General features: G+C 31.7%; 1 protein-coding gene across 3 annotated transcripts; it reads left to right on the top strand.

Annotated features, from left to right (window-relative positions):
• Positions 1-6420: 6420 nt before the first annotated feature.
• On the top strand, positions 6421-10385 carry LOC129321296 (myosin-binding protein 3). Of its 3 annotated transcripts, none has more exons than XM_054967016.1 (4): positions 6421-7777; positions 7870-8058; positions 8287-9521; positions 9980-10385. In XM_054967016.1, exons 1-3 carry the CDS (start codon positions 6673-6675, stop codon positions 9483-9485), a joined length of 2493 nt encoding a protein of 830 aa, XP_054822991.1. In that variant the 5' UTR covers positions 6421-6672; the 3' UTR covers positions 9486-9521; positions 9980-10385. The 3 variants fall into 3 exon arrangements, with proteins under 3 accessions (XP_054822991.1, XP_054822990.1, XP_054822989.1); XM_054967015.1 differs by having other exon boundaries at positions 9924-10385; XM_054967014.1 differs by having other exon boundaries at positions 6422-7777; positions 9993-10385.
• The last annotated feature ends 2596 nt before the right edge of the window (positions 10386-12981 follow it).

Genomic DNA, 12981 nt, shown 5'->3' with positions numbered 1-12981 from the left:
TAATTTGATTCATGAGTTTGACAACAATAATTACACAAACCTCAACCACCCATATGATCATGATCTTAAAAGTTTTGTTATATATGCTTGAAAAATGTTTCATTATTTATCATTGGAATTGGAAAATAGGGTCCATATATATATATATATGACTAATTAGTGGACAAGATTAAGCAAAAAATAAAATAAAACAACACAAAAAGTTAACATTCTTCCTTTAATCTCATATTTGCACTGTTAGTTTTGTTGGGCGATTGATCAGATGATTCCAAAGGGTCCCCGTCCATCCGTCTCTTTGAGTAATTTGACAAATTAAATCGACTCATTCGTGTACATACATTGAGTAATAAAGCACTGCTGATCTTTAAGTATCAAGAGAGTTCAAAACATTAGACTACTAGTTGTATTATTTGTGGACCCAAATAACCTAATCTTCCTGCTTTTTATTCTCAAATTCAGTGATCTGAACATTAGAAATTGGAGATTCGAAGTTGAAGTTTTGATAAGCTCTTGACGCTTTATTTGCTTCACAATTTATTTTCTATTGGTTACACATCATGCTCATGGCCTAAGAAGGAAGACAAAGAAAAGGATAAGGGTTTGAAATGGAGCGTAAGGTATGAAATGGACCAGACTCGTTGAACACGCCCTTTGAATCTTGCTAATTAAGTAGATTCACATATATTCTAACAATTTTTTTGTATTTCTGATTACCTTTTGAAGTTTATAATTAAAAGATGTTTTATTATGGTACCCTGTTTAATCACTATTTTCAATAGGAGAATGCCTATGCGCCATAAAAAAATGATTCTCTATTAACTGTTTAAATTAGTGTGAGAAATAGGTGTCCTCGTCATCACTTAATTAAGCAAGTAATTGGGGGCTACATCACAAACCTCGTGTATATAACAATTTAATTGAGAAGAGTCTATCATTTGCATTCAATCAGCCTACTTCTTTTTGTACTTACAAAAAAGAAATAAAGAATATGTAAATAGGGAATAAAAATCCTTATTTAAATTTAAATAAAGATTTTTAAACTACGCTTTGCTATTTTAATTCTCTTTAATGTGAGCGTATTGTATATTTTGATGATGATATGGATCGATCGCTTTTAAATCAGAACAAGGAAATTTTGTGATTAAAAAAGAAACGGAGGGCTCCCACCAGTCAATTAACTTTAGAAAGCGATCCATTTAGCTTTGATGTTCCTTCCAAGAAAGAAAACGTACCTTTAATATATTTTAAATAATTTTTCTTTTTCATTTTTTATTAATTGCTTACTTCTTGCACTTCTCTTACTAATCATACTATAACATAATAATAAACGGTCCCATCTTTGGATCTAACCTTCATTATATAGTCACACTTGCACCTATCTTATTAATTCTTTTGATAACACACATTTACTCATATAATTGGTGATGCGTGATCCCACATGTGTTATCCAAATTAAAGCAACCTTTATACATTTAAATTTGTTGTTCACCAAACAGTTTCATTATATCTTTGCGATGTAGAATTATTCCTCCACTTGCATTTTTTCCTGACAAAATAGAATGTGTATGTCTGTCTCTGTGTGTGTGTGTGTGATTAATTCTTTTTTATAATTAACACCATATCGATCTACATTTGTCAAATCTACAATCACGATGTTTGGAAGCAGATGCTCTTCGTTCCTGAAGCTATACGTTGTCTTCTTTTGCTTGAATTGTAATTTTGGTTTTATTGTTCAATTGTTAAACAAGAGCCTTTATTTATTCCTTCACTCTTTTTTTTTAAGAGCATTGTGCACCCTCAAATTATAGGTAGCCCAATGTTGTCTCTCATTTAGTAAAAATAGAGCAAGTCACCAGTTTATTAAATATTTGTTAATTTGATTGTTATTTAACCTAAAAAGTTATAGAAAAAGACTTGAAAATTACAAAAATATGACAAAAATTTCAGAAAATGATGTATAAGAAAATTAATAATAATTAATTAAGTCCCTTAAATAACAAATAAAATCCAAATAAACTAATGTTATTCTCTTAGTGCTAGCGAGATTCAAACTCATGTCTTGTGTTTCAGCTTTGAAAGGTGCTGCTTCCAATTATGTTCAAAAATTTGTATAAAAACATAATAACAAAAGGCTTGCCAGACAAATCAATATAGATTAATTGCAAATTCAAAACTTTTTATTAAGTGGAAGGTGTTAATTATCAATACATGCATCTCATACTGAAAATATTTAAATTCGTCTAATAAGAGTAACTTTTTTTCCAATGGACATCAAAGAAAATCCATTTGGCTTCAAATTTAACAGATAGACATCCATGGAAAAGCTGTTAATCTTAAATCTAGCTTGGGGATAAAATTTGTGCCATTGAATGTTTGAAATTTTTGGTCTGCGTTCAAATTATTAATTGGTTCATCAAAAGGTGCAAAAGTTTGATCTAGCTGTCTTTAGATTTTTTTCCCCTTTGAGGAGACATGTTTGTTCTCGATCAACGAATTTGATATAGCTGTGCAATTAAGTTAATTGATTGAATTATCGTTAAATTGTACTACAATTTTTTTTGAATTTTGAATCATATATATGATATTGAAATTAAATGACAAACCAATCAAGGATAATAGAATATTTGCTAAAAATTGTAAAGTTTAATTAATTCAGCAAATGTCAACAACAGGTTGTCACGGCGGCAACGTCACATATCCCTTGCTTTAAAGAGGTTTTAAGTTGAACTTGGCAGTGACATGTTTGTGTATGCATATTGATGTGCCAGTCTCCGATTCATTTTCCATAAAAAGAGAAAGGTCTAGGTCACGGGTAAAATTAAAAAAAAAATTAAGTTGGCAGATTTTTTGTCAATTATATTTTTATTAAAAAAACAAAGAAAGAAAGAATCCATACATGAGCAAAGATTTAAGAATGTTAAGTGTAATTTATTAAGCCTAAAGTAATTTGCATAGTGAAGCATCAGATGAATGATAACAAGTAGGGCCAATTGAAGACACTGAAAAACTAATGGGGGCGTGGACTTGACTAAAGTAAAAGCAACATGGAGGGCCAAAGCACAACATTCACTATGCCCCTTTAAAAAGAGATGGAAATTAAATGTATTTATGTATGTAATATATCATTTATATTTCAAAAGTACATGAATCTGATCATACATGTATATGGAACTATTAGCGTTTTTCTTTTTTTCCTTTTTAAAAAAATGTATTGTCATTCTTGAAAGACAGGATCGATCACTTCACACAGTACATACTTTCTTTTTTCCTAAAGTTAAATTGCACACAATTAATCAATCCTACTCTTGAACTTTAGGTTTATCTATAAGTAATTTCTAACTTTTAATACCTGACAATATCTTGGTCTATTATTCTCTAATTTAATATCCATAAATTCCATTTTATTTGAATGCATTAATCTCTAGAACATTAAATCATATAGATACTCTTTTCATTTAAAAATGTAAGACATTTTTAATCAAATCTCAACCCTAATAAAGTACTTACCTACTTTTCAACTAATCATATCTTTTTATATTTACTTATATTAAACATCCTATAATAAATATAAAATTATTATCAATAGGGATGTTTTTTAAAAAAAAACAATGATTACACCTTAAAAAATTAAAAATGCTTTATATTTTTGAACATCTAACTTCTCAAAAAATGCCTTACATTTTTAAATGGAGGGGATAGTCAATATAATAATATATTATATTCTCTTTACTGAGATTAACAACCGACTAATGGTATAATTATAATAAGTTGTCTCTATGCAAATTTTAAAATTCAAAAATAAAATTTATATATATTAAAGAACGCACGCATATAAATAAAAATTTAAAGAAATTTTATACAATTCATTATTTTTTCTTTTGATTTTATATATTGGGGTTAAAGAAGCGGTACGTAGCTATATATATATATATATATACACTTTAAATTTATCAATTCACATATTTTTTTATTCTAATTAACATTAATGATTAAAACCTTTAAGAGATAGAGCTCCCTTCAATCTGTAGGTCACATGCACATCTCAAGTGATCTGACTTTTCAATAACACTTCTTTTATTGGCAACTTATTTCAGATAATTAACACTTGAAGCATGCATCAAAATATCCACTACTCCTTTTATAATTAATATATATATATATAATATATCTACTCCACACCACACCACTAAATCAATGCTTGAAAACAACTTTATGAATAATGATCAATAAATTATAAATTTCGTGGGGAGAAAGTAAAGAGTGATGCAATAGGTCGGTTATATAGTCGGTGCAGCCCTAAGTCATATATTGTACACCGAGGGCCTTTCAAGCAAGACTAGTTAAGTTTTTCAGCTTCTCCAGACTGTTCTTTTTTCTTCTTTTTTTTTGGGTATTAAAATTAATAATAGATGACCTAACTAGTGAGTCATTCCACGATACACATTCAAGAATTCAAAAGAAGGAAGACAACACAGGAAAACAAAAGCATAATTGGATGGCTCTAAATCAAGTTCTTAATTGAGAATAGAAGATAACCTTCTCTCCCTTTCTGTCAACATGACATGAATTTGACACTTAACTGTCTTGTCAACAAAGTTATGTTTTTTTTTTAAATTATGCACAACTATATTCTTATATTGAAAGGCAATCATGTATAAAGCAATATTAGATGTTCTCTTCCTATGAGAATTCAAATTAAACATATACTCATTATATTATGAGGGATTAATCTCTTTTGTTAAATCCAACAACTTGCTGATCCAACAAAGTTATGTTATCATCAACTACATTTTTACTATACAAGAAATCTGACATGAACAATCATATTATTCTTAACTTTATTAAATCGAGTTGCCATAAAATTTATATTCAATATTGATAAAATTAAAGAATACAGTTATCTTATAATTATATTTATTACATAGCTAGATTTCTAATTGTGTGCTAGAACCCTAAGATAAAGTTGCAGTTTAATCTCTCCCTCTCTCTTTGTATATATATACATGCATATATAAAGTTTTATGTGTATAGAAAATTATCTCTCATTTGGTAGTGTATTTTTTTTATTTTTATAATATTTTTTATGATCTTATAATCATAACTAAAAAATTATTCTTATTAATTTTAAAGGGTATAAATATTATTTTTATCATCAAAGTCATTTCTTCATCATTTTTTCTATTCTATATACTAAAGGGACTTTTACGACTCTTAAATTGAAGTAAATATGTTTATACTATTTTTTAAAAAAAATTTCAAGAATGATAAAAAAAATTAATTTTGAGATCCTGAAGTATACGTACTTATCTTGAAATTTTTAACTACAATTTTCAGTTATATATTGACATAAACATGCTCTCACAATGAAATGAACATGTGCATGCAATGGGCCCACCATTCACTTTAAAGAGTGGTCCACCAGGTCATGTGTGTGGTTCGGTGGGTCAGCCCATTTGTTGCCCATGTTTGAAAATATGAAGAGGGGCTGTCAGTATTGTTTTTCCTCAAATGTATATATGCCCACATGAATGTGTGTATAAAAGCATTTTATATATCTTTTACTTTTTAAAAGAAATAAATGCACATACACAAACGTTCTCAATCAAATTCAAGCCATTGAATTCTATTACAAACAGTGGCAAAGGAACCGATATGATGGAATTTTACAGCAAAAGTTCTGTTCGAGTGTTCATCATTAAATATTTCCCCTTGTTCTTGTTGCAATACGTTTTCTAGAAAGATTTTTGTTTTTAATATAAACTATTTGATAGGTAATAATTAAATTTTTTTAAATATTACTCTTAATTAAATTTATTAATTATGGAAGAGAATGTAATACAAATTTAAAGATTTTTTATTATAACTTATCTATGCCTCCTTGATCAGATGAAGCAATTAGAGTTACTATTTTTTTGTTTGTTTCCTAAGGTATCTTCAGCAGTTATGAGATTAATTTTTTAAAGAATTTAAATACCAATTAAGGGATTGATCTCTCCTAAATGATTCTCTCCACACACACTTTCAATAATTGAATTTTGTAATTATGCTCATGGAAAGAAGGATGCTTGTGCTGGAAGGAGAGAATGTAATTTTGGAATTTTGTAAAACACAACTATTTAGTAAAATTTAACTTGTAATTTTAAAGTTGTGGGATAAAATTCTAACCCAAGGATCTTATTAGTATGGTAAATATTTTTGCAATTGTTTTTTTAGGTGAGGAAACATGTTCTGCTCAGTGCCAATCTAACTCGGCTAAATTTTTTAAAATCAAATATCAAATATAGGAGAGAATGTGTAAGAGATTTTCTAGAAAAGTTATATCTTGGATGCTGCTACAAAATTAAAGAATAGCTTTGACTCAAGCACATATTCTTTCTCCCATCTCCTCAAATCTCCTGTTCTCCTTGCCTTGTAATTCCATTGCTCCACTATCTTTTTATTTCTCTCACCCCTCGTGAAAACCGTCTTCTTCATCTCTTTCCTCTCTCACTTTCACACAATACAGTTTTTTGCATCTGTCACATTCCACAGTTCTCTTTCTTTCTAATACTTCCTTAGGTTCCATTCCAAACTCACACTCTTGTGCCGGCAATACTTTCTGTAATTACACCATAAAACAGAGCGTCGTCGTCGTCGTCGTCGTCGTCGTCTTCTCCTTCTTTTTCTTCATCCATGGCTGGCAACAAGTTTGCAACAATGTTACACAGAAACACCAATAAGCCGACCCTTGTTCTTGTCTACGCTTTCCTTGAATGGATTCTCATCATTCTCCTTCTTCTGAACTCTCTTTTCTCCTACTTAATTTTAAAATTCGCCGATTACTTTGGCCTCAAAAGGCCTTGCATATGTTGTTCTAGGATCGAACACATCATCGAGCCCAACAAGTGTACGGACAAGTCTTGTTTCAGAGATCTTGTCTGTGAATCTCATGCCTATGAGATTTCCAAACTGGGGTACTGTTACAATCATGGCAAACTGGCTGAATCCGAGGATATGTGTGAGGATTGCTCGTCTTCTTCTTCTTCATCATCATCTGAATTAGATTATGTTAAAATTTCAAAGAGCTTTGGTTTCTTTCCATGGATCCAGCAGAAGACGGTTATGATTCAGGACACTGATGATCGCAAGGCTTCGAAGTGTTCTTGCTGTGGGGTCCACTTGGAAAGCAGATTATGCCCTCCTTGTTTTGTGGTTAAGCCGTTGGATCATAACCAGATTCAGACTCTGATTACACAAGGCGGGATTGATGTTGATGCAGAGAATGATGAAGATGATCCTATCAGAGCGGATTCAGTATTTGATCATCATGAGGATGAAGATCAAAATGCTAAAGAAAACGTGGAAACTCATAAAGTGTCCAATGTTGATCAGCCTTGTGAGCCAAAAACTGGGGAAATTCCGCCGCAGCATCTTGAGTTCTTCATCCATGGCGATAATTGTAGCTTGATTCCTTTCGAACTGGTTGATTCCGCCATCGCCACAGAAACACAAAGTCGACATCGTTATAAGGTGGCAGAGGGTCAAGAACCAGATGATCGGAATGAAGATGTTATTTTGGATTTTGATATGCTTTATGGTGGCGCAGAAATTGAACCAGTTTTTGAGAATTGGCACACTTCAGGAGACAGTGTGATAAATTTTTCTTGTCGCAAGAGAGAACCGAAATCACCATCAGTATCACTATCTCTTGTTGAAAATTTGGAGCAGAATGTTGGTCCATCAATTGAAGAAAAACCTATGAATCATAATCTTGAAGCTCATGTGGAAAGCAGAGAAGGTTGTAATAATTATCTCTGTCAATAAGTTTACTAATCACTTGCTTTGAGTTACATTCTAATGCATAGTTCTAATATCTTCCTGTACTTGCAGCCTCAGAAGAAGTGACAGAAATGGAGGGAGATGAGCTTGAAACAGAAGTGTCAATAGGAACTGAAATTCCTGATCATGAGCAAGTGGATGAGTATCAATTTCATGATATTCTTCACGAGGACTCAAATCAACACATGCAAGAAGTTCCATCTACTAGCTCAGTCAGTTTTCATGTCCAAGATGAAAGTGGTAAGCATATACCTTCTCCTAGAACTTCACCTTCTGTGTCATATGGAGATAACAAATGACAAAGTTTGATGTGATATTTTTTAGAGAGTGATAAAATTGAAAGGGCTTGTTTGCTTCTTCTTCTTCTTCTTCTTCTTTTTGGCCGTTTCCACCTTGAACTTTCAACAATCTCTGGTGGTATGAATTATATTAAGTTTCTTCTTTTCATTCCGAAATGTAAACAACTAGGTGGTGACAGAGAGGAAGAGTTTGTAGAATTTCAAACCATGTCAGTTGAGACAAGCATGCCAAAAGTACTAAGGAACCACTTGGAATCATCGTTAGAGTCCAATGAGAATGAAGCAGAGAAAATTCCTGATACACCTACTTCTATTGAGAGGAAAGAATCAGGAACAGAAGAATCCTTGGACGGAAGCAGCATCATAAGTGATATAGAACCCGGCGATCTCACCATTGAGAAGTTAAAATCAGCATTGAAAGCTGAAAGGAAGGCCTTGAGTAGTATATATGCAGAACTAGAAGAAGAGAGAAATGCATCTGCTGAAGCAGCGAATCAGACAATGGCAATGATAAATAGGCTTCAGGAAGAAAAAGCAGCTATGCAGATGGAAGCTCTTCAGTACCAAAGAATGATGGAAGAACAGTCTGAGTATGATCAGGAGGCATTGCAGCTTCTGAATGATCTCATGGTTAAAAGGGAGAAGGAGAAGCAAGAGCTGGAAAGAGAGCTTGAACTATACAGAAAGAAGGTTCAGCAACTGGAGGTTAAAGAAAAATCAATGATGTCAAGAAGTGATGTAACTAACTCATCAGTTTCTTGCAGCAATGGGGAGGACAGTGATGGTATATCAGTAGATTTGAATCAAGAAGCAAAAGAAGATAATGGATTCTATGGCGAACAGAACACGAACACACCAGTAGATGCTGTTCTCTACTTGGAGGAATCTCTAGAAAACTTTGAGGAAGAGAGGTTGTCAATTCTAGAACAGCTCAAGGTACTGGAAAAAAAGCTTGTCATGCTGAATCATGAAGAAGGTGTTTGTCATGAGAATGGAAATGGATACCATAACCATGTGAATGGATTTGCAAATGGTCATTCACATATCAATGGTGGGAGGAAAATCATGGGTCAAAAAGGCAAGAGGCTTCTCCCTCTTTTTGATGCAATTGGACGAGAAGAGAATGGGGTGGATTTGAATTCGCTGGAAAATATTTCTATGGAAGAGGCTGATTTAGAAGAAGAATTGGATAATGTATATGAGAGACTACAAGCACTAGAGACAGATAGAGAGTTTCTAAAGCACTGTATTAATTCCCTAAGGAAAGGAGACAAAGGGATATATCTGCTTCAAGAGATTTTGCAACATCTTCATGATCTGAGGAACGTGGATCTCAGAGCTAAGAACATGGATGATAATGCTGTATAACGAGTTTTTGCTCATGTTTGCCACAAGAATAAAAAGGTGAGGTTCTGTTCTCAACTGTTCCTTTTCTTTTCTTTTCTTTTCTTTTTTATTGGCCATTATAATGTTAGAGAGTACATCTTTCAAATCTTGTTAGATATCTGATCTTCAAAGATTATATAGCTTCATTTTAGCGATTATAGAATGTTGAAACGGGCCAATTATAATGAAATCATGCTTTTGAATACTAAGTCATACAAAGAATATCAATATCAACAAAATCTACTAACAAAAATGATTGAAGGATTAAATAGAAAAATCATCAATATAGGCATCAAAATTTCTAGCAAATTACACTATTCATATATCATATGGTTGACTCTTTCCTCCTCATATTAATAGCATGTTTGTTTTCACATTTGAAGACCCCAAAATCATGATTTAAAATGTTTTTTTTTTTAGGTGAAACCAAACGTGCACTAATTTTTATATGGGACAGCATTGGTTGATTTAAAAAGTTGTTAAATGCAGACATGGTAATGTTAAAGATGATCCACAAGATGCAATTCAAGTGAAGAAGCACAGGAATACATGGTCCAGCTATAGGTCAAGTAAATTATAAGTCATATGGCTTCAACTTTGAACAAAAATGCGGAGAGGGGATTCCCTGATGGGGAGGGGAAGAATCCTGTACGGGTATTGCGCTGATGACAATGGTGGACACCAAAATCAAGTCTGGCTTTTCTCTTTCTGGGCTTTGGGTTAATGCAATAAGCCCAAAATTTTTGTGGGTTGTGTCCATCATCATCGCCTTTTTGGGAGGAAGGACGATGATGATCGAATCTGTAATGTACGTGTGTGCAGGGCAGAATGTATAGATTCAATACAGTATGTTAATTTTTAGTTTAATTTTATTGGAAAGATCTGAAGATTCCATTTTAATCTAATATAGTATGTTAAGTGGAACGACATCGTTTTAAAATCTAGATAATCTTGCCTCATGAAATGTGATAAAAGCATCCCAGATCACAAAGAATGTATTGTTTGGGAATTCAAGATTGCTCCTTCTTGTTTTTTTTTTTTTATTTATTTGGTTGCGTGAAGCATATGGTATTTTTAGGGGTGGGTTTCTCTCCTCTATTTTTTATTTCCACTGTCTCTTCACCGCAAATCTGAACCACTTAAATTAAATTTTTATTTTAAAAATTATCAAATTTAAATTTTCAAATCTAATTTAACGGTTTTAATATGTACTGATTTCTCATTTTCTCTTCAGGGGGAAAATTCAAGTCTATTTTTTTAAACCTACCTTGTATCGATTTGAGGGGACCTAATGGAGGCACGGACAAATTCAAATCGGTGTAGAATAGTACCATTTCATGTGGAAAATTTTCACTAATATCATTATACTCTCATAACTTGAACTTAAAACTCCCAATTAAGTTGGTATAATTTTTTAACTAATTGAATCAAGTGTTTGCTTCTTGGAAGAGTGCTCCCTCCTGTTCAAGTCCCAACTTGAGATTTTTAGGCCTTGTTTGGTATGCAAGTTTGAATTTGAAAGGATTAGAATTGGGATTAGGATTGAGGCTTTAAAAATTATACTTGGTATGGAGTACTAATTGTAGGAAATACTTTTCTTCATTTTATTTTATAATTAAACATAAATTATAAGAAGACTATAATACCCCTTATAATTAATAAAAAAATTGTCAAAACCCATCTCCTCTCTGTCACTCACGACCTCAACTCCCTTTATTGTCGATCACCCCATTCAACTGGGAGCAAATGTAGCAACGATCCTCGTCCGTGATGGATCTCAAAGATTTGAAGGCAAAATGTAGCAACCCTGTTTAACGCAAACTCAAAGGCAAGAAGGTAAGTAGACTTGAACTAATGGTGAAGGATGGCGAGAGGTAGACTAAAGGAGAAGGGAGGAAGATGATGGGAGAACAACATCAATGATGGAAGAAGAAAAGGAAGATAAAGGGAGAACAACAGGAGATAAATAGAAGGATCAAGGAGGAAGATGAACCAATTAATGGTGAAGGACGACGTCGATGCTAGACTCAACGAGTGAGAGAACGATGAGGGATAGGGTTGGGGGCACAGGCAAAGAGACAGGAGAATGGGTGTGAGGATGAGAGTAATTTAGTTTGGAAGAAATCAATCTCCCAATACTAGATGGTAGTGGTATTGGGTAATCCCATGTAGATGGGATTAAGATTGGGATTAAATTTCCCAATGCTCCATATCAAACACAAAAAGCTAGTACTAGTTAGTGACAATGCCAATCCATCTCTCTAATCCTTCATGCCAAACGGAGCTTTTAGGTCTAAGTCTTTCAAAAGGCAGGTATGAATGGATGAAGAAGGACTCCGAGAGACTATAGAAGCTTCCTAATGAAATTGAATTAAAAATAAAATACTATACCGGAAGGAGTGTGAGATGAGAGTTGAAAGGAAAATCTAAAGCTAAGGATCCTAAATTTAAAATATTTTTACAAAAAGCTCAATTTTTACCAATAATAATCAAACTTATACTTACATCTTGGGGCTTTCAAAAAGAACTTAATAATATTTTTCAAAAATATTCTTAATCAGGGGTATGGTTAATAAAAAATTAATTAATACACCATGTTAAATAAAAATAACTATGAAAAAGTGTGCAATTTTAAATACATTAAATAATTTATTACGATTGTAATTTTAAAAGGATTAAAGTGCAATGTTACCCCTAAACTACTTATCATTATAATGTTGCCCCCAAACTAACTAAATCGAAGCAATGTTGCGCTCGTCATTTAAATGTCCATTATTGTAGTTAGTGGACCCATTTTTCATGAGCTAACGCACAATTTTACCCTTTAACTATTCTCAAAAAGTAATGTTGCCTTATTGTTTAAAAATCATAAAATTAAATAAAAATAAAGTTATAATAATATTAAATATACATATAAATATAAAATTATAATAATATTAAATAAAAAATATTAAATGTATATATAAAATAAATATAAGAAAAAATATAAATTATAATTTTATAACTTATCAAATATAAGTAAATTTTGGTTAAATTATATATGAGTAGACTCAAAAGTATCTATATTTACATCTATGACAATCGACATCTTATAAAAAAATAGTCTCAAATCATATTTTATACACATAAATTGTTCAAAAATAAAGTTGGCTTTTAGTAGGATCGTTTTTAAATTTTTCTATTTTTTAAAATTTTTTAATATTATGTTTGAAACTGTCTGGTTTTCTGAAAACAGATCCAATTTTCAATTCAACTTCGGTTTCTAACTTAATAGCGACTTAACTCTTGTCCAATCTAGCTCAATCATGAAAATAATTTTTTGGTCCAAATTGAGTCATTAATGATGGCTTTGATCGATGGTTATAGATGCAAATGCAAATACTTTTAAGTCTATTTATATTTAACTTAACTAAAATCTACTTATATTTTTTTAAATTATAAAATTATAATTTATAATATTATTAATTTACGACATTTT

Source organism: Prosopis cineraria, unplaced genomic scaffold (assembly GCF_029017545.1).
Source record: "Prosopis cineraria cultivar Desert tree isolate PC_DT_omini unplaced genomic scaffold, ASM2901754v1 PC10, whole genome shotgun sequence".
NCBI classification, from domain to species: Eukaryota; Viridiplantae; Streptophyta; class Magnoliopsida; order Fabales; family Fabaceae; genus Prosopis; species Prosopis cineraria.
The sequence above is the reverse complement of the archived record's forward strand: the minus strand, read 5'-3'. Positions and strand labels throughout refer to the sequence as shown.